This window comes from Lemur catta, chromosome 11 (genome assembly GCF_020740605.2).
Source record: "Lemur catta isolate mLemCat1 chromosome 11, mLemCat1.pri, whole genome shotgun sequence".
Classification (NCBI taxonomy): Eukaryota; Metazoa; Chordata; class Mammalia; order Primates; family Lemuridae; genus Lemur; species Lemur catta.
The window spans coordinates 53,198,034-53,219,466 of NC_059138.1; the positions used below are offsets into that span (position 1 = coordinate 53,198,034).

Here is a 21,433-nt window from a genome sequence, read left to right on the forward strand (position 1 = left end):
GACTTTAAAGTAAAACCAAAAAAAAAAAAAAGCTTAAAAATAATAAACATACATCCAAATTCCCTTTGTCTTCACTTTCCCCCTTTTTTAGTCTCCTCTTTAATTGTGAAGAAATGTAAGTTATCTTTGAGCGGATAGTGGAGTTATACACAAAGATGGTATTGTACAGGCACGCACACATTATGAAGATTGCTGTTAGTATTTTGAGTCTCACATTAAATATTTTACTTCAAGAAAAACTGGAAAGACATTTGACACTCCTTCATTAAATCGGTTCTGCATTCATAATATCTTGTCTATTCGTGGGCAAACTCACTGTACTGGCCAATCCAGGATTTAAAAAGAAATGTTCCTTTTTTAGCAGGCACAGAATAACAAATATTTCCTTAAAAGCCTTTGCGCAAATGTATACTGTAATTGTTATGAACTCATTTTAACACAAACACTGAAAAGTTGATTTCAAGTAAGAAACAGTGAAAACTTAGAGACTGCTAAAAAACCTGTAGCGGTCCCTGCCATTGTAGTAAAAATAGGCTTGTAACTTTATGCTATAGGCACAATTTAAAAGTTTACTCTCACCAGCAACTGCTTGCATTTACAATCAAGTGAAATTCCTCCATAGCCCAGTTATACCATTTAATGATAAAATGTCAATAATATTAAAGAAGACAAAAAAGTGATGTCAGTAAGTCTTTTATTAGAAAACTATCACATCATTTTTCCTAGCCCTTCAATATTTGCTATCTTATCAATATCATCATCATGGATAAACACGAACTGAATGTTTTTAATATATACACATTGATTATTTTATAAAAATCTGTCCTATTGTGTTGCCGCCTAACAGCAAAGGAAGTAATACCATGTTGTTAATGCTTATGTTATAAGGATTCAGATGTGAGAACTTCCATTTTTTCAATAGAGAGCATTAAAATGTATGTTAAAACACCCTTTTATTGAATTACCAAAAATACTAGGTTGAATCATATGAAACTGCCACTTTTGTAGAGCAAAGACAGTTGACTATAGGGAATTTCATAATTTTCATACTGATGAATTTCCATAATTTATTTAATCATCTCTTGTGGTACATTCTGATTTTTAATGTGTATTTCTCTAATTATTTGGGAAGTTGAACATTTCTCCCACATGTCTACCAGCCATTCTGTGTATATGTACATCTATGTGAATTTGTTCATGTTCCTATCCATATCTAAACTGGGTAATCTTCTTTTCTTATTAGTTTGTAAGAGCTTTTTATATATTAAGGATATTAAACCTGTATCATACTTTTTGCAAATATTTTATCATTTTCCTTTTGGTTTTATTTATAATATTTTAAGTTTAAAATTTTTATAGTCTATGAATCAATTCCTTTGTGATATCTTCTACTGTTTTACACTTAGAAAACTCTACTCTCAGATCTGATATTTGCTTATATATTATTCTATCCATTAAAAAAGTTAATAATAGCCCTCTCACACACACATAGCTTTTGAAACTATAAAAGTATTTAGACTTGAAACAAATCATAAAAGAGGGCACTTGCTTGGTATCCAAAGCTGAAAGTACTGTCTTCAGTCTCCTAACCAGCACTAAATGTTACTAAATCAGGCCTGTTTCTAGCAAAATTTACAAGCAAACTCAGCTGTCTCTTTTCTAAGGAAAATTTCCTGCTGTACAAAGGGTTACCTCTGAACAGTATCTCCATTATTTCACCCATGACTCCATTCCTAATTTTCTGTTTTCTGGCAGCTGCTCTCCAACTTACAAATAATGCTTCTCTTTGTTTAGAGTTCCTTAAAAAAACTGTATATTCTAAACGTAGAAGAAAGCTCAATTTATTTTACTTTGAAACCTGAGAAATCAATAACATGAACCATATGTTAATTATGGAACTTGGTGATAAATAAAGTAAGAAGTCTTGTGAAACTGTGGAGAAAGTGATGGTGGAGTTGAAACAGCAAAGGAAAGAAGTCCTTTCTTTTGGTGTGTGATGCTTTCATAAATCTCCCCACTTGGGAGGATACCAAAATGCAACTCTTTTCTTAATTCATTCTAATGTAATTTGTATTTTGCTTTTTTCCAAGTTCCCAAGTGATCTGATCAAGATCTTACAGCAAAGGCAAAGATAAGATGTGTATCAAGGGCTGTTAGTATAGTGGCAACATTTAGAACAGAATATGTCAAAGACAAAATTTAACTGATATTTATGCATTTGTGTGTCCTTTATTTGGATTTATATAGTTTTGCGCTGAAGGCATAAATCAACCCATCTCTAATATTTGGCTGAAATATTAAAGGACTTGAGGTTTACAAGATAAATTGCTATGACCAGAGTAATAATCATAATGAGGGGAACAAGAGTTAGAATGTAATGTTTCTATTTACACTCAGCATAATCACGCTTTTTTAAAAGCTACTTTCTTTTTTTTTTTTTTTGGCTGATTTATGGTACATAAATCTGTCCTTTTTTCCTGGGACCCATTCAATCAAGTCTCCTCTTGTGATCACCAACCCATTTCTTCCCTCTTCTTGGACCCCATCCTTCTGACCTGGAATATATTTTGGTAGAGGGAGAGGTCAGAAGGAAGCAGGGCCCTCACCCATGGCTTTTACACCATCCACCTTAGTGTCAGCAAACACTTCAGGTCTTTTAGCTATGGATGAGGGTGAATTTCTCAGTTCCGGATTTGAATACTAACACGTGATATATTAGTGAAATTAAAATGTCAACAAGGAGTGCTTCAAGTGTTCATTCCATATTAACCATATTCATAGAAAATGTCAAATTGAGAATAACTATTTCCAGATCAATCTATATCTGATTGCTTAATGCAGACCTAATCTTTAATGTTGTAGTTTTACTTAATTCATAGTGAAATTAACAGGATAGTCCTCAATCTCTGCTGCATTCTATTTTAGCTTTCCAATCTAGAAGTGCTGTGACTATACTTCAGTTGGATATTTTCTTTGGTTCTGTCCAAGAAATTAACAAGTATGGTCAAGGATAGCAGTGAAAAATAAAAAAACAAAGCTACTGGCTTATATTTGTTTAATGCTTAGAACAACAATTGGAAAAAATTGGATTCTGAGTACTCATTGCTTCCAACATATAAGCCTCAAAGAGAGTACTATGTTTGGCTACATTGGTGTCAGCACTAAAAACTTAGGACTACGATCCACTTAAATTTCATATGGTTTTGGTTCCTTACCTATAAAACAGGGCTAGGAATTCTGACCAATTACACCTACAAGTCTGGTAATGGTTTACTAATTTAAGACCAAGAGAACTGTGAAATCATTAGTGTATATGAAACAAAAAGCATCTTTCAAAGGTCAAATCATGATGTGTGATGAACACTTTTCTTAAAGGGAGATATTTCTGGGTGGCTTAAGAATTTTTAGTTAGAATTTTCATATTCCTAACCATCTTCTCTTTAATTCATATCACCCACTAATGAGTTAGTGCTTTCCAAAAGAAGCATCTTAAGGAATAAGATTTCAGTGCTTTTACACAAGTTTCACACATACAGATAACTTTAGTGAAGTGAAAATGAATTCACTGGGGCTTATGTTGGCTAATTCTGATTGGCTTGAGTTACCTATAGACAGGCAAGCATATATTCCAGAGATTTGAGTCGTCTCAGAATGTAAGGGAGATGTTTCTCATTTCCCAGTTATGTCATAATTCAAATTGTAGGGGAGTATTTCTTAAGCTGCAGTGTCTATAAGCATCACCAGAGGGTACTCAGTAGCACTTCCCTCCTGAGATTATGTTTGGGAATGGGGAATCAGTTAGGGCAAGACTGTCATTTTAAATAAGCACCCCAGGTAGAGGTGATGTAGATGATTCTCTGAACTCACTTGGAGAAACAGAGACAGTGCTTAGCTAAGCCTTCACCAATCCTTTATTAGGTGGCAACTCATTTCTGCAAAATCTGTTGGGTTTAGTGGCAAGCGTCCTAATTAAGCTAACCTTTCTATGGTAGTAGCCAGGCTCTTGAAAGATCAGTCTCATTTCTAATATTCAAGGAATTATTTTTTACTTCCTAAGATTTCAAGTGTCACAGAGCCTAGATGCTAAGCCCCAGATTAAATATATGAATCCACATTCAGGCCAAACTCTCCTCATTTGATTTACCATCAGAGTCAATCTTTTTGGAGAACTTTGCTCTTAGAAAGTGATGATGAGGAAGAGGATGAACAGAATGAGAGTAACTGCAACAATATTTCATATGCTGAAGACATCTGATTCTCATAACTGGCACCATGGAGTTTGCAAGGTTTCATTACACAACTTTTTTGTGAAAGCACTTACTAATTCAACAAATATTTACTAGCTCAACCTGGGCAACATAGCAAAACTCTGTCTCTACAAAAAATGTAAAAATTAGCTGGACATGTTGTTGCACACTTGTAGGCCCAGGCACTTGGGAGGCTGAGGCAGGAGGATAGCTTGAGCCCAGGAATTTGAGGTTGAAGTGAGCTATGATGATGCTACTGCACTCTAGCCCGGGCAACAGAGAGAGACCTTGTCTCAAAAAAACCCCCACAAAAACAAACAAACAAACAAAAAAAACCCAACCACAAATATTTACTAGAACCAATAATTATTTTCTTAACTGCAATGAAAGAATTGTTTAATCTTTTCTACCTTACTTACGAATAAGGAATTAGATACTATCTTAGATAACTGATGGATACCTTCTCTAAATGCCTTTCACTAATTTAAAAGTGATAATAATGCAAAAATGGTAGCAATTGCTCTAGCAGAATGGTGAGTTTTTAACTTTCAAATTCTGTAATACATCTGGGTGTCTGAAATTTCTGGATGATAATGGTAAAAATCCAAATGAATAAATGTAGAATAGTATTTGAAATTATATTTAAAAATTAATTTAACCCTTTGAAATTTATACTTCTCATAGTGGGGCAGGGAAGAACTTTGCATACAATGGCAGATACATGGAAAGCTAACTTTAAATTAAAACATGTATAACCACCAAATTATCTTTAGATATATACTCCTAAGAAATGAGAATAGGGTCTAAGATTCATAGCATCAATCAATCTCTTCACTGGGCTTGGTTTCTCAACCTTAGTATAAAACACATTTAAGAGAGTCCAACCTCGAGAAAGAACAATTTCTAGATTTTAGTTAGTATTTCTGGAATTTAGCCAGCACCACATTAAAGGAGAAAATGTTCTAATGGGGATCAGTTATTGATTTTAGACTATATCTAAACCAAGCCCAATAAGATTTAGACTATGTCTCAATTCTTAGCTACAATATGGATAATGCAGTGTCCCTGCCCAGCATAAAAAATTGAATGTGCAAGTGCAAAGTGGATGTGCTAAGACACACCCTCAGCTTACTTTTCTACAATACAAATATTTAAAAAACTAACCTTCAAAAAGTGCTATTCCCTCACTTGTACAGTGGGGATACTGATGCCTACATTTCAGAGTTAATTAGAAGGTAAGCACCTCGTATAGTTACAAGCACATGTTAACTGAGGGAACACATGTTTCCTCTATGTTCTAGGCAGTACGCTGGTTCTGGAGACAGCGCAATACAAGTCCTGAATTAAAGTCTCACCTTCTAGTTGGGAAAGATAAACAACAAACAGAACACGAATGAAATAATTTCAGCTAAGTGCTGCAAAGAAGATAAACCAGGATAATGTGGTATAATATGATACATTATATCTCGACATGGGAGTTGTAGCTGAGGTGGTCAGAGAAGGAATGATGAGGATATGGCATGAGCCGGGGGGCATGGAGCATTCCAAACAGAAGGGCAGGTACACGTGCTCTGAGCTGGAAGCGTGCTGGAAGATCAGAAAGAAGGTCCCTATGGCTGAAGAAGAGTGAACCAGGGTGGAAGCAGTGGGAGCACCAGATCATGCAGGACTTCTGATTTAATAAAATCAGGAGCTAAGTTTTTGGTAGCAGAGTGAGAGAATTCTATTTATACTTTAATAACGTCCTCTGGTTGTTATACAGAGGATGGTCCGTAAGTAAAGAGGCAAGAGTGAAAGCAGTGTGTTGAGTGCTTTAGCAATGAAGATACTGAGAAGCAGTCAGATTGGGGATATCCTTTGGGGATAAAACCAAAAGCACTTACGGATAGATTGGATGACGATTATAAAGGAAAGCAAGAAATAAAGAATGATGCCTAGGTTTGGGACTCAAACAACTGGGCAGATTGGGAAGGCTTGAGTTGGGGAGAGTATTCTTGGTCAATGTTTTGACCAAGATGTCAAATGGTTAGCTGACTATATACATCAAGCGCATTGGGAAGAGGCCAGGTTGGGAGAATAGATCTTTGAAGATTCTAGACTGAATGACATCACTTGACCAGAAAGTGTAGTCAAGGAAGACAAGAGGGCTGATGGTGAAGCACTGGATGTTCCAACATTTAGAGGAAGAAGAGCCAAAAAAAGAGACCGCGACCAGGGAGCTTAAGCACTCACTAAATTTAAAGGAGGAATATCCTGCTTCTATGTAGAACATCACACTCTGCTCTCTGTCACCAGGTTGCCCTAACCTGCAAATTTTTAATGGACTTTATAAACTGATTCAATGCCTACAGAGGAAGCACTTTCTAAAGAAATTCCAACTTATCTGCTATCAACTTAATCTAAGTGTCATTTGCCTATTTGGTGAGTCAGTATTTATCTTGGTGAGTCAGTCTTATAGTACCTTTAGAAAGAAACTAGCTTTTTTTTTTTTTTAAACCCACATTTCCTGTTGGACATTTTTTAAAAATCCACTAAATAACTGTTAGTGTTTGTTATTAGAATATCACGTATTTACATAATTCTGTCCTCTTTCCCTCTTGATATTTCCAGCTACTACAAAGGGCTGGGAATTTGCAGAAGGATTTGTTTCTGGGAGAATCCTCAAAATCTAGTACTTTAGAACATTTACCTAAAAATGTTCTCCTTGAAGAAGTTCCTTGAGTTACTGAAAATTTTCACTTGGAATGAAAGACACTAGAAGGTATAATATGTATGTTTCTGATTGGGGGAGGGAAACAAATGGAAATTACTAGCAAGTGAATGCAAGATGACATTAAAGATTTCATTTCTCTCTATATTTTAGATCTGGGCTTAAGAATTTAGGAGTATAAATGACCACAGTTGTTACAGCTCACTCATGGTACATTTACCCCTAAATTAGGAATAAACTCAGTATTGACTATCATTCCAATCATCTCTCCTATTCCCCTCTGTGGTCAATACTTGGCATTACTTTGATTTAACCCCCTGTCTCAGACTGGCTGCTTAAGTTTTGCTTAGCAAAATATCTGATGTTTCTTTAAAACAAAAGAACAACACAAAACTCTTGAGTATGTGCAGGGAGGCGGGTGTGGAAGGTTGTGGTTTATGTGGAGAAAACATTTCTTTGGAGTTAAAAGACTATATTCAAATCTGATTTTCCACAGAATATACCAGGTCACATTCCTGGTAAAAGTTTGGATGCCTATTTTTTAAAAACTAGAATGCCTCTAAACACAATAGTTAACACACTGTAAATGATATACTTTCCATAGCACAATAAGGGTCTAGAATGTGCATAAGTCAATTAGGTAAAACATTACAATAACCAATCCTATAAAATGCTATGTTAATGTAGGAGGGCAGTGGAACTAACAATGAAAGAATCTTGGGACTCAAGTTGGAGAGAGCCTAAAGCCAGCGACTGAAGAGGACCCTGAGGCAGAGCTATACAGAGCTGAGGGTTGCTGGGGGTGGGTACTGATAGTGGTGGTAGTGGAGGAGACACTGGAGGCAAAAGATAAAGGCAACCCAGGGTCTTAAGCACCAGGAAGAAAATAAACTGTCTGGGAAACCATGTTGACAAGCTAAAAGCCTTGAGAGATCCGACTGTACTGTCAGGAGTGAACGATTTTAAGTGAAATGGCTGTAAGTTGAGGCCCATCCTACAGTAAAAGTCAACATTGGCATAACTGATCTATGAGGTCCTTTACACCAGAACTAGTGTTATTACAACTTCCATTTTGCTTATTAAAAGAGATTTTACTGAACAGTCCTCTCAGGTATCTTTCACATATGCACTTTCTTTTAAAATTATTTCCTATTACTGTGAAAAGTGGTTTGCATCATATACCAGTAGAGATGTGTGTGTGTGTGTGTGTGTGTGTGTGTGTGTGTGTGTTTTTAAAAACATGGTCTATTCAATTAGTCCAGCCATGACATTAGATTGAAAAAAATTTCCTTCCAGGATCTTTATCATTATTGTGGAGTATTTCTTCTTTGAATTTCTTGCCTTGTTTTTGGGATCACCTTATTATGCAACATCTGCTCTGAATTTCAAATGTGATAAACAGAGTATGAGTGTCAGTGGCAGATGGCTAATGACCAGCAGCGACAGGGCATTCAAGCCTGCCTTGTTTTCTGGGAAACGATATTTTCATGTTAATTTGCTCTGTGTCCTGCAAAGATGAGACAAATCACCTGCTCATAATTCAGGCAAAGTGGAGACCACCAGGAGCCAAGAGGGGCCATGGCTTGATTCCTCTAGGAGTGAGAGGAGAATGGGATCTGGGAGACTTTCCTCATGTGCAATACAGGGACCAGTCAGTCACTTTGCATTATGTCAAATCAAGAAAGATGAATCAGCCCTGGGCATCCCATACTGACATCAGAGCCACTGTTTACTGCAAGCAGATACTATTCATGAAAACAGATATTTCCCAGAGGCAGAAAACAGGTGCTATTAAGAGTGTGTGTCAGTCTCTGAAGTCTGGGTTTTGTAAAATAAACCTAATAGTACATTTTATCTATTACTGAAAATATTACAACCAACAGAAATCTCTAAGAAACATTCAATGGAAGATAAAATGAAATCTAATTCACAGAGAAAATGACCTGCACAGACACATAAACCTTGAGGTTTTCTGGCCCTCTCAAGCTCTATAGAATTCATTTATCATAAGGATGCATACATAAATATAATTTTTATTCCAAGATTGAATCATCAAAAGAGGCCATATGGTCTTGAGCTAAAAGAACCCTGTCCTATTTTAGAGGCTGCCCATCTTCTGAGTGACCTTTCAGTGCCTCAAACTTGTGAAATTATATTGCCAATTTCAGGAAACATGTTTACATGCACAGAATGTCCACAGAATGATACTAGGTTCTTCAAGAGTTTATATGATAGCTGAGAAGCCAGGTCATCCTAGGAAAGATAATGCATTATACAGGCAAGCCTAAATATCAAATGAATGGTTCAGTAGAAGAGGGCATTACATTTTGAAAGCCTGTACAGAATATTTTATATACGAGTCTCTCCCCATATATTAATATACCCTGGTATAATATATATAGTTCTTTTTCTGGGTGGAAGTTACAAATGACTACAGAAAATGGTAAGGAAATTTATTTATGGTTCTTTCTGACCCTCTCTCATAAGATGGTAGATAAAAGTATGAAAGAGAAAAATAAAAATCTGAGAGCAGTTTTTTTGTTATAAAGCCCCCATAACTGGAAGGTGTTACATGAGCACAAATATTCTAAATTTATCATGAACCTTAAAAGAAAAAAGAAACACATTCAATAAGGTATTAATTATTGCCTCATAAGTTTAAGTGTGGAAGTTCAAGAAGACAATATTAAATCTTAAATGATCCAATAACAATTAAATAAAGATGGCACTGAACTCCTCCACAAATAAATACAGCCAAAGATAATATTCTGAATTAGAAAGACGAAAGCAAGATATGGCAATGATAAGCCTATGAGGCAAAATTAGAATATTTGTTGACTTCACAGTACAGCAGTCAACAGGCTCCTTTATGCAAATGTCACTGTCAACCAAGAACGGATGTACCTTAAGGACATCAAGAAAAGAGATTAAAGAATGTGATGAAAACCTCAAGATGAAGTATGAATAAGGTGTATATATTTATTATTTATTTATTTTTGAATAAGGTGTATTTAACAATGTTGGAAAGAACCGTGTATGATTTTATTTTATTCTCATGAGCTTCTCAATGACAATTTTTAATTCAGGGGTATAATCTTAACTTAGTTTATTACAGTCTGACATGAGCACCATGAATAATTACAGGGTTTTCCCACTGAGTTCACCTGACTATCGACCTTTACAAATACTTTTGGCTTCAGGTGTGGTTTAATCCCTTTTTTATTTTTTGAAAACAAACAGTATTTAAATGCATTTGAAAAACTGTTAGGTAATATAAGTAAGTTTGGGAAATAAGCCCATCATGTGCTCTTTTCTAATAAACATGCTGACAAAATGATGAACAAAAAGATTTTACCACTAAAATATCTAGTAAGACACCATGGAGCACCCCAATTTTATCCAAGTACTGCACACCTAATGCAATTCATGTCTTGAATGTACACTAGAATATCCTGAATGTCAGTGGCCCTTTAACAGGTAAACAGTGCCACAGAAAACATGGTGCAGAACAATAAGTAGAGGAAAATCCCCTCAGTCTAGATGATCTCATGGGAGGTCTTATCTTGATTTTCTGTCTTATATCTATTTCATGTTAAAATATTTTGCATATTTATAATGAGTTTGACAACATGTCATGCTCCAATATATGCAAGACAATGTTGATACGAATATCTATGATTTGGATCCTTTGAAAAATATTTTTAGAAAATATTTTGGTATCATAATGCAAAGAATCAGTAATAGATTGTGCTTATTTATAAATAAATGGTTTTTTACTTGAAAACATCCCCTAAACTACTGAAATAACCATAGAGAATGTGTATCACATGCTTCTGTGTGCATTTTATCTCTTCTCTTACACACTAAGGTCCTCGAGAGGATGTTCATGTCTAATTCAGTTTTGTGTCCCCAAAGTGCCAAGCACAGGACCCTCCCTGAACAGAGTATTCAATAATTTGTACAAATAGAGTCAGAAAAACTCTTATTACAACAAAGCATTCTATATAAAGAATCCACTTCTATGTTCCCAATAGGTGTTCATAATAACAATATTTGCTTGATATAGTTATTAAGACTTCCCATAAATGTGTACAAATCATCGTGTATGACACTGTGTCAGGGCACAAGGATGAATAAATACATAAGATATATGTGACCACAATTAAAGGTAGAAACATGATAAAGAGGTAGAGACATTTAGAACAGTGTAAGAAGGCAATCAGATTTGCCTTACAAATCCATGTAGGCAGATATCTACTGGTGAGGGGAAGCAAAAGAAATGGCATGAGAAAGAGGACCAGCAAGGCAGGAAGTCAGAGAGCACACTAAGAGAAGGGTGATTAGCCCAACAGTGTATGTAAAAGGACTATGCTGTGTTCTGCATGCTGAACATGGGGTTTCTGACAAACTCATAAAGAAGAGAACTGAAGCCACAGAACTGGAATAGAATGCCAGAGGAAAGAGAGGTGAAGAGACAGAAGAGGGCCAAGAGCAGGTAATTAGGTGTACCTATACCAGGAAGGCCTCACTGTCCTCAAAACTGCTCAGGAAGAAATGGGACTACTGCTGAGCACCATATTCTTTTATGAAAGCCAGATGGGAAAAAATATACTCGAAATTAGTCTAAAACCAAAGAAATAAATCATTCAATATGTCAAATTCTAACTGTATCAGTATCTGAGAATGTTGTCAAGCTATCACCAAGAGACATTTCCTACTCTGTTAAGAAGATAAATTACTTTCAGCTATTAACTTCTATCTAGAATGACGCTGAAGTTTTATAACTCATTTCTAAACGATCAATGATGAAGTAGGCAGTCTATTTAATTAAGCTATGTAATTCACATAGATAAAAACGTCTTCATGAAGACCCGTGCATGATGTGCACAAATATAAAAGATCTACTGGGAAGTTCAGTTAAGCAGAATGCAAGTAAAACCAAACAAAACTTTATCAGCAGTTTTTCCCATTAGACTCAAAGGAAGAAAGAACTTCTAGTCAATATACTGCATCTAGTTTGCTGACCTCTAAGGGCAGAAAACATACCTTAATCATCTTTGAATGCCAAGAGTTTGGCTTTGTACCTGGTACTTAGGCTTCCTACAAAGGTGTTAAAAATTAGAAAAATGGAGAAAGAAGGATCTATAACTGCTATTTCAGATTTATACAGCACAGGATGTCCTGGAGTCAGTATACAATTATAACATACAATGCGCTCACGAATGATTTTCAAATTATGTCCCTCATAGACAATGAAGATGAGAAAAAGACTGGGCTATACTTACTAAACTATACTTTATAAGGTCAGGCCAAGATAACATACAAATACATACTTTTCAATAATTTTAATATGCATTAGAACCAAAGAGTTTTTTCACTTAGCCCTAAAATTAATGAACTAGAACATTCCACTTAGTTGATGAACTAGAATATGCCTCATTCTTTGAACATTTTATTTAGTTGACTTTTAAACTCCATATTGAGTTCTAAAAGCTCCAATTCTGACAATTTTCCTAAGAAAAGAATGCCATTGCTTAACATACTATAATAGTGGACTGCCTGACCAGGCAGAAAGAGGATTCTTGATACCTTTATGGTTTCAGTGGGCACTCCAGGCTCTGGAACTTTATCCAAGTAAGTGGTCAAGTCTTGATCAACATGTTCAAACACTAATGTTAGTTTGGTTTCTCGGTCTGTTCGTGACACTGTGCACACATCAAACAACCTAGAAGAAAAAAGAAAGAGATTAAGTAGGTGGCAATGAGCAAAGAAATAACCTGTATGTCTTACATGTATTCCTCAATCTGATCTCATAATAAGAAAAAAAGGCCAGTGTTGACCATTCCTTGTGATCATATGTAAAGACACCTAATGGGATCTGATACTTTAACATCAATATGATATTAAATATAAATATGATTATCAATATGAGTGCACTTGGTTAATGGCGAGAACACCCACAGTAACAAAGAGAAAGCAACACGGCTGGAGCGCAAGAATGATTGGAGAGTGTCCTTACTTAAGACCTTAGGGTAGAAGTTGCCAACGCAGATAATTTCAAAAACTTGCAGTCCAGGCAAAATATATTTCTTCTTAGCTCACAGTCTGAGGATTATTAGAGACAGATTCAGCATTCTTTGGAGATACTGAACACTGCAATGAAGATTTTCCTGGAATTTAAGGTGCTACAACCAACCATGCTTGTGAAAACAAGTGCGATGGAATATGGAAAAATTTAGTTTATTTCTAAGAGAGCCTTCTCATCCAACATTGTGAAATTTTAACACTTCTTTTCTGGGGGGAAAAACCTGCACTGGTAAACTATATTGCCCTTAAATGATGAAAAGACAGATTAACAAATGTTACAATTAAGTTTGGATGGGTGAATCTAGTTTCTTCCATAATATCTTAAAACTAAGTCAAAATTTAAGTTTTAAAAACAAAACCTTCAGGAGTCAAAAGAATTTTTGAGCCAAAAGACAAAATTTCCTTCAGTTTCAACCACAGCACACTATCTGGCACAACAGATTATCACCAAATGTTTGAAGAATTAAATAAACTAGTCATAAATAAGTCGTAAGTAAATTTCTTGACAAGAATGTAACATAAATTAAGCAAAGGCAAATAAAATGCTAATGCTACTCATATTTTTTTCAATTTTCCCTTTTTTTAAGAGACAGGATCTCACTCTGTCACCCAGGCTGGGGTGCAGTGGTGCAATCATAGCTAACTGCAACCTCAAACTTCTGGGCCCAAGCGATCCTCCTGTCTCAGCCTCCTGAATATCTGGGACTACAGGTGCATGCCACCACATCTGGCTAATTTTTACATTTTTTTGTGGAGATGGGGTCTCGCTTTGTTGCCCAGATTGCTCTTGAACTCCTAACCTCAAACGAGCTGCCCACCTCCGCCTCCCAAGTCACTCGGATTATAGGCATGCACCACCACACCGGGCTTTTTTCATTAATTAAAAAAAAAAACAGAATAAACACCCTCTTCAAAGAAACTATAAATGTGCATACAACCCAATTACTAAAGCACAGAGTTGACTCTTAAATATCCAGTGTATATATTACCTCTGTTAAGTTTTTATTGCCTTGCTGCTTCACCATGCCACCCCACTACATTTCTGGGCTTTATGGGCCTCACATTTGGTACTTCTCTGTGAATGTAACCTAAACTTTAAGAGAAACTAAAAAAACACTCTAATTAAGTTAAATCGAGTGGGGCAAACAACAGAACACCAACAACTACACATACTTCACAGCTAGATCCAAACTTCTTTTTAATTATGGGCAGTTTGGGGTGAGTTCTACAGGTCCATTAAAAATCAACTGAAATCAACCAAATTATTTCTAACATTTATCCACTTCCAAATGTTCTTGATTTCTAAGTTTTAATATCTAATTTTAAATTTCATATTTTCTCCTAATGTGATTTATTCTGGAAAATTATTCTGATAAAGTAAAAACACCTAATTAATATATTTATTAAAGACAGTGCCATAAATCATATAACTCCCACACTATAAAAAATATGACTGCCATCATGTATGGATTTAACACTTGGCAAATTTATCGAAACAGATTTTTCAACTTGGTAACTCCAAGTAACTACCACCTATGCATAGGCTCCTTTGAGCCATCTTATTTGTATTAAGTCTGCATTCTTAGACAACTTCATTTTTTTCTTCCTTTTGAAGAGGAAAAAGGAGTTCCACAATCACCCACCTTCTTTATATCTGTTGCTTCTATTTTTGTAACAAAATAAAACAGCAATGAATCAAAAACGGCACGTACTAAAATCAAATACCAGGAACTGGGTCATATGGTCATTTCAGTTGTGCTTCTTTACTTTAAATATGTTTCCTATTATAACTAATACATTTAATGAAAAAAATATTGTTTATCACTGCCTGGAGTCAACAATGATTTTAGTAACTCCCGTTTTTATTGCATTTATAGTTTATAACATATAAGACATTTTAGTAATTTGCAAAAGAAAAGAAAATTCTACCAGGGACATAACTGGGGAATAAAGTGATCCTAAAACACTGCTGAACCAAAAAGTCACCTGCTCCCTAAACCGTTGTCTTAGAAGTTACCTAATAGCCCTGGCAGCATGATCTATTGCTTCATCTCCCTGAAACCGTTTTCAAGCACTCTTTGCATGACACAATTCAAGAACATCTAGCCCACCCAAGTTGTTTTCCTGAAAGTTCTACCACTCTCTTCAAAATGTTAAGACTCACTGATGCCACCTGCAGCAAGTGGACTCCACCCTTACCTCTCAAAGGATGCTCAAGATATGAAAGGTGAGCTCACGGAAGCCACTGCTAATTGTCCAAACTCGTAAACCTTGGAGAAAAGGCATTCATTTTGATTGGCAATTTTTAAAAAGTGGAATTTTAAAGAGACACGTGTGACACTACACAGAGTAGAACATTTTTGTATGAATTTTAATGCATATATTTGCAAATTCTTCAAAAACAATGGTGCTAGGTAGAAGTGGCTCTTCCAGGTTCAAGGAGATTTAAGCCTCTTTGTTTTTTTATTTTCAAGGTGCCATTATCAACTTCATTTGGGAAATGGAGTGTGTTAGAGCCTCCTGAGAAATTCACAAGTGACATCAATAGCAGTAAAAGTCCTAAGAGTACCTGTGGATACTCTCCACCTTTTGGCCCCAATGCTGGCTGACCACCAACATCCTAGAGACTTAGTACTCCACAGAAGACATTTAGGGAAATACTGCTCTTCACTAAAATACGAAATTTTGTCTAATTTAAATTTTTTCTGACTAATGTTTAGTAAACATTACTGTAATAAAAATTAACCATTATATTAGTCATAATGGGTAGGAAATGCATTTTGAATAAATAGTTGTAAATATTGATCTTAGAAATTTTAAAATATAATATTTATGATGCTTTTTCATCTACAATGACTCCCTCTGAAATTACTCCAAATCAAGTAATAGTCACTCTGGTGAGCAATAAAAAGAAGATAGATACTTCAGTATAAAAAACAAGTTTCACATAACGCAACTGAGCTAAACAAGAATTGAAATCCCTGGTATTGGCTGGAGGTTAACAATCTGTAATACATTTATTTAGTTATTTCATTATTTTATTTTTTAAAGAATCTTTTGTACCACAAATTATGTAGTCAACTAAGTTTCCCACAGTGGGGAAATCGTAGGGGTCAGGACATCTGGATAAGCCTCACCCTGGGAAACCACTTTCGTGATTATGGTATCTCCCCTGCCACTAGGTATTGTAATATATTTATACAAATCAATGAGGAATGTGGCTAGGCTGCCTAGAACCCCTACACTTGCAAAACAAAAGAGCCAAACAGGTCTGAACATTTGAATGTAAACACTGGAAAATAACTTCATGATTCCCTATGTTGACCAACATTTTAAGACTTTCTAAAAAAATTTTTTTTTTGGCTAGATATTCAGTAAACAGACAAAAATACCATTTCAATGATTGCATGACTGCAGTTCCATAAGAAAAATGTAGTCACACTGTGTTGAATATGAATACTGTATCTCAGATGACTTTTAGAGGAAAAGAACATTTTCAACATACATTCATTAGAGCTTAGCTTAATGTGATCCAAGTGAGTGTTCAAAAAGTAGAAGTGAAAAGTGGTTACCAGCATTTACTAAGGCTAGGAATTCAGTTTAGCTGTGCAAAAACGCAATCCAAAAAAGGCAGATAGGTCGTTATCATTTCACAAGCCAAGCTCCTAACTATCCCATAAAGTAAGTTCTCTTGCTGTCTCTATTGTCCTGACCCTCCAGCTGCAGGGCAGAGAACAGGCTTTGCAGTCCAGCAAAGCACTTGGCTTTCCAGCTGTCCTAGTGATGTAATTATCTCATAAGAAAATATCTCTGTGAATTAACTCTGCATCCTACCCATTGTAATTCTTAATGACTGCTTCCTGTTCATGTTCTCAATTTAACTTGCTATTCTGGATCTAATGCATAGGCAAGTTGCCTTCATCTAATGGATGGGATTACATCCAATAGGTTTGGGATTTCCAAAGATTACAATTTACAAAGGTCTCCCAAACAACATGCTTTGTAAACACAGCCCTGCCTTTCTATTGTGGCTGTAATAAAAGGGAAATCTGTATTATTTACTGTGATTAAACTTTGACTTGTCACAGGAAGTTCTATGATGATTTTTTTTCCTGTTACTTTTTCCCCCCATACTTTTGAATGTTTGGACATCAAATAGGTCAAGAGCTGAGAGACTTGTGACACAGCTGCCTAAGGGCCACAGCAAAATTTATTTGAACCAGGGCTGGTATTTGGAATCGAGAATTTTTTTTTAATTATCTAATCTCCTCCCTCTAATAGTCCATGAAGTACATTCTGTAGCTTGTATGCACCAAATTTATGTTCACGCATCTCACTAGCCCTACACTAATGGATATTGGTTAGGGTATTCTCTTTTTGCTCATTACATATAGACTGTGTGTGTACTTATTTTCAACCAACATCAAATGATATAGCTCCAGAAGTATTTGCCACCAACAATAAACATTTTCTTAGAAGGAACTGCTATTTCAGGAGCAACCATAAATGTTAACCAGAATCTACCATGTGCAGGCACTACAATCAGTTTCACAGTTTCCAACAGATAGGAAGATATGACAAGTATTGTCTTTAAGAGCTTTATTATCCAGCTGTGGGTGAGAAGACTTACATGTAAAACTGCAAGTAATGATATATGGCGATGTATTAGTACCAAATAAATTCTATAAATAAATACCATGTGCAACTTTATGTATCACATCAGAGTAAATTCATTCTACATCCTATTATAGTAGAACACAGGTGGTCTCTGCTTCGCCAGCAGCCATTTACCTCTCCTGGAAACCATACCCTTATTTTATGTTGAGGAATCATTCCTGTCCATATTCAGGCAATATGGTTTTGAGGGCAGGGGCCCAAGGATGACATGTGCCTGACCCTGAACAATGTTACAATGATTGATTCAGGGATGGACATGACTGTGAGAATCAGTCCCAGGAATTTTGCTAGAACTTCTGAGAGAGTAAAGCTCTCTTTATACTGGGATTACCCAACTGGCAAAGTATAAACCTGCAGCTGCTGATGGCTGTCTTTGCCATCACTTTAGTGAACCTACATGGAATGCAGCCAACACAGAAGAAAGCCACAGCACAGGGATGGTAGGCAAGAGATTCCGGATGACATTGTTGAAGTGCCTGGACCCATTTGTGCCTGATCTACTCCCTGGACTTATTAGTTATGTAAGCCAGTAAAATCTCTTTTTTGCTTACCCAGCTCGAGTTGGGTTTTTATTACTTGCAACAAAAAATTGTCCTGAGACATCTATAAATATTTTGAAATGCCTAAATAACTTCAAAACATCAATATCTGACCTCAAATACATCTTCTACAGGAGACAACATGAGTTTAATTCAAGCACGTAAGCCTTAATAGTGTTCTTGGAGTGACGGTACCAGTTCTCTGACTTGGCTGGGAGAATGTTCACCTTAAATGGCTTCTCCATTCCCATGTCCACAGGGCAAAAATAATTGACAGCAGCAGACTAGATTAATTCCTCTCTCCCAGGGAGCCAGGCAGCTTCCTCATACACCCTATTTGAGGTTCCTGGTTTGACCGTAGAGATATTTTATGAAGAAAAAGCAGAGAAAGGAAGAAGATGACACACAGACAAAGTCATAACAAACAGGAATATGGAACCTAGAACAGGCAGGGATTCGATGGGCCAGAGGAAGTGAGGAGAGAAAGAGAAGTACTTAAAAATAATACAAAGATACAGAGTTCAATTAATTTAAAGGCTGAATCCAATGCACAGAGGCATGTTCTCCTGAAACTCTCAATTAGACAACTCCCTTCCAACTTGTTATTGGTGAAAAGTGGAAAAGCACAGGAACGTCAAACCAACAATATCCCTAAAGCACAGAAACCCCTTGTGTTCATACTGTTAAGTTTATGGCTGCCATATCTGACATGGGAATGCAAAGTCAACATCTTTTACTTACTATTATTAAATCATTTTATTCTTAGAGCCTTAAAGAGAGTGTTCATAAGATAGTTTCATAGCTCACCTTCTGAATCTCATCGCTAGAGATGCTATTAATCTAGTTTCAGCTTCTGTGTACAAACACCTGGGACTGTGGCTCTCTGAATTAGTATCTTCTGAATCTGTTAGCCAAAAAAGTGGTTTACAGATGTAATGGGAAACCCCCAAACTGGGCAAATTCACAAGACGCTATTTGTACTATAGTAAATATTGAAAATAGAGCAAACAGTAGAACTTGTGTATATGGAAACACACTCCAACCACACAATCAGCAACAGAACTGGTATACCACGAGGTAGGCCCCAAATTAGCTATGCAGGATGGCTTGATGGGTATACGGGATGCCCACATATTGCTCTGCTTGTATTCAAGATGAATTCCTGAACTGGACATTAAATAATAGAATTTATACTTCTTCCATAGTCCTACAGCAAGCACTAGAGGCATTCTTACATTATCAAACACAGTTCTTCAAACTGCTAATGTATTTTATCTCAATGAAAGGCAGAGAGAAGAATGAGATGGTAGCATCACTCAGTTATGCTAACTACATGCTATTTGGGGAAAAGGAAAATATTACTTTAAAGCTAAAACAAAGAATAAAAATCATAAACATAATTGTCTTACAGTATGGAAAAAGGATGGTATTTGCAGGGACAAAATATTTGATAAGTGAACTCTGAGTCACCACGCGGAACATTATCTCTCCAAAGACAAGAGAAAGACTACACAAACAGCTAAGCAATCATGAGTTGATACTTTTGCTAAGAGTCCAGTTCCAATACAAAATAGTTTTGGAAGTTCAAAAAGAACATAAAGCCAACTGCACAAAATGAAGGAAACTGCCAATTGAGAAAATTAGGGACTAGATAGAATATAGAACAATTCCTCAACTCCAGCTATAGTTGGGGAATGGGAGATTATCCCTTTACCTCTTGAGGTCCCTACCTAGGCATCACGAACTTTTAGCCTTTTCCTTAAACAGTTAACTTCAACCAGCCTCTTCACAAACATAGATATGTTGGTTAAAATATGGACCTAACAAAAGCAAATGAACTAAGGAGACCAAAAAATCTGTGGCATTTCGTGAGAGGAGGGTAGGGTGTAGGGACCACAAAGTCCCAAGCCATAATGGCAGGTCAGAGATTACAGATTAGCAAACTAGAGATAGCCTTCAACTGGAATTGCCTCTTGGTACTTTTGCTTACTCCTTTCTTTTAATTCTCTGTGGCACTCAGAGCAGTGTCTGACACACAGGAAGTGTTCAATAAATGTTTACTGAATAAATGAAATTTTTCAAAATTATAATTTAGGGAAAAGTCAGAAGAAAAGTAAAAGGCAGGATCCTTTGAGATGTCATTAGGGAAGCACAGCTCTCTGAGTTAGCCAGATTTTATGAATGATGTTAAATGAAGACTCAAACATTAATATATTATATTTATTAGTTAATACTTATTAGTTTGCTCCCTATCTACGTCTATATATTTTGACTTTTTTAATCCTCACGAGAATACTATGATATGGTATTCATTTTAGAGATGAAGAAATTGACATATGTACACAAATGTTCATTGTCGCATCAATCATAATAGCTCAAAAGCAGAAATAACCCAAATGTCCACCAACTGATGAATGGGTAAACAAAGGGTGGTATAGCTATACAACAGAATATTATTTGGTACTAAAGAGGAATGAAGTACAGATACATGCTATGATATGGATAAACCTTGAAAAGATTATGCTAAGTGAAAGAAGCCAATCACAAAAGGCTACATATTGCATAATTTCATTTATATGAAATGTCTAGAACAGGCAGATCCGTAAGAGACAGAAAGTAGATCAGTGGTTGCCTAAGACTGGGGGCAACAGGGGAGGGTGGAGGAATGGAGACTGACTGATAATAGGCCTTGGGTTTTCTTTGAGGGTGATGAAAACATTCTAAATTTAGATCATGGTGATGGTTGCAAAACTCAGTAAATATACTGAACTGTATGCTCATATGGGTAAATTTTATAGTATGTAAGTTATATCTCAATAAAGTGGTTTAAAAACAAAAACAGTGGTAGAGAGGCTTAATACTTTGTCTAAGGCACAGGGGACAGTAAGTAGTGGAGATGGGACTGGAAATATGAAACCTGTCTGGCACCAGCATCTGATCTCCTAACCACTCGATTATTCTGCCTCTGTACACAGCACACGACATGAGGCTGCAGCAAAGCAGGGGCCAGTGCTGCAGAGACTCTCTGTCGTAGAAGAGACACAGTGCTGACAGGCACTGTGGGAATGCCAATCCCAAAATGTCTGTGGTCAGTTTAGAGATCCCAATATATATACTTTATGTGAGGGACTGAAAAAAAAAAAAGTTCAGAAAATTCCCAGAAAAAATTTAAA

The 21,433-nt window shown here is 36.1% G+C and overlaps 1 protein-coding gene and 1 pseudogene across 5 annotated transcripts in view; both read right to left on the reverse strand.

Annotated features, from left to right (window-relative positions):
• CDK6 (cyclin dependent kinase 6) overlaps positions 1-21,433 on the reverse strand; it is a 197,762-nt gene that overhangs the window by 129,291 nt on the left and 47,038 nt on the right. For all 5 annotated transcript variants that reach the window (XM_045565172.1, XM_045565174.1, XM_045565171.1 and 2 more), the window contains exon 3: positions 12,547-12,682. In XM_045565172.1, the coding sequence (XP_045421128.1) occupies positions 12,547-12,682 (136 nt within the window). The remainder of the gene's footprint in view (positions 1-12,546; positions 12,683-21,433) is intronic.
• Positions 16,091-16,230, reverse strand: LOC123647917 (annotated as a pseudogene).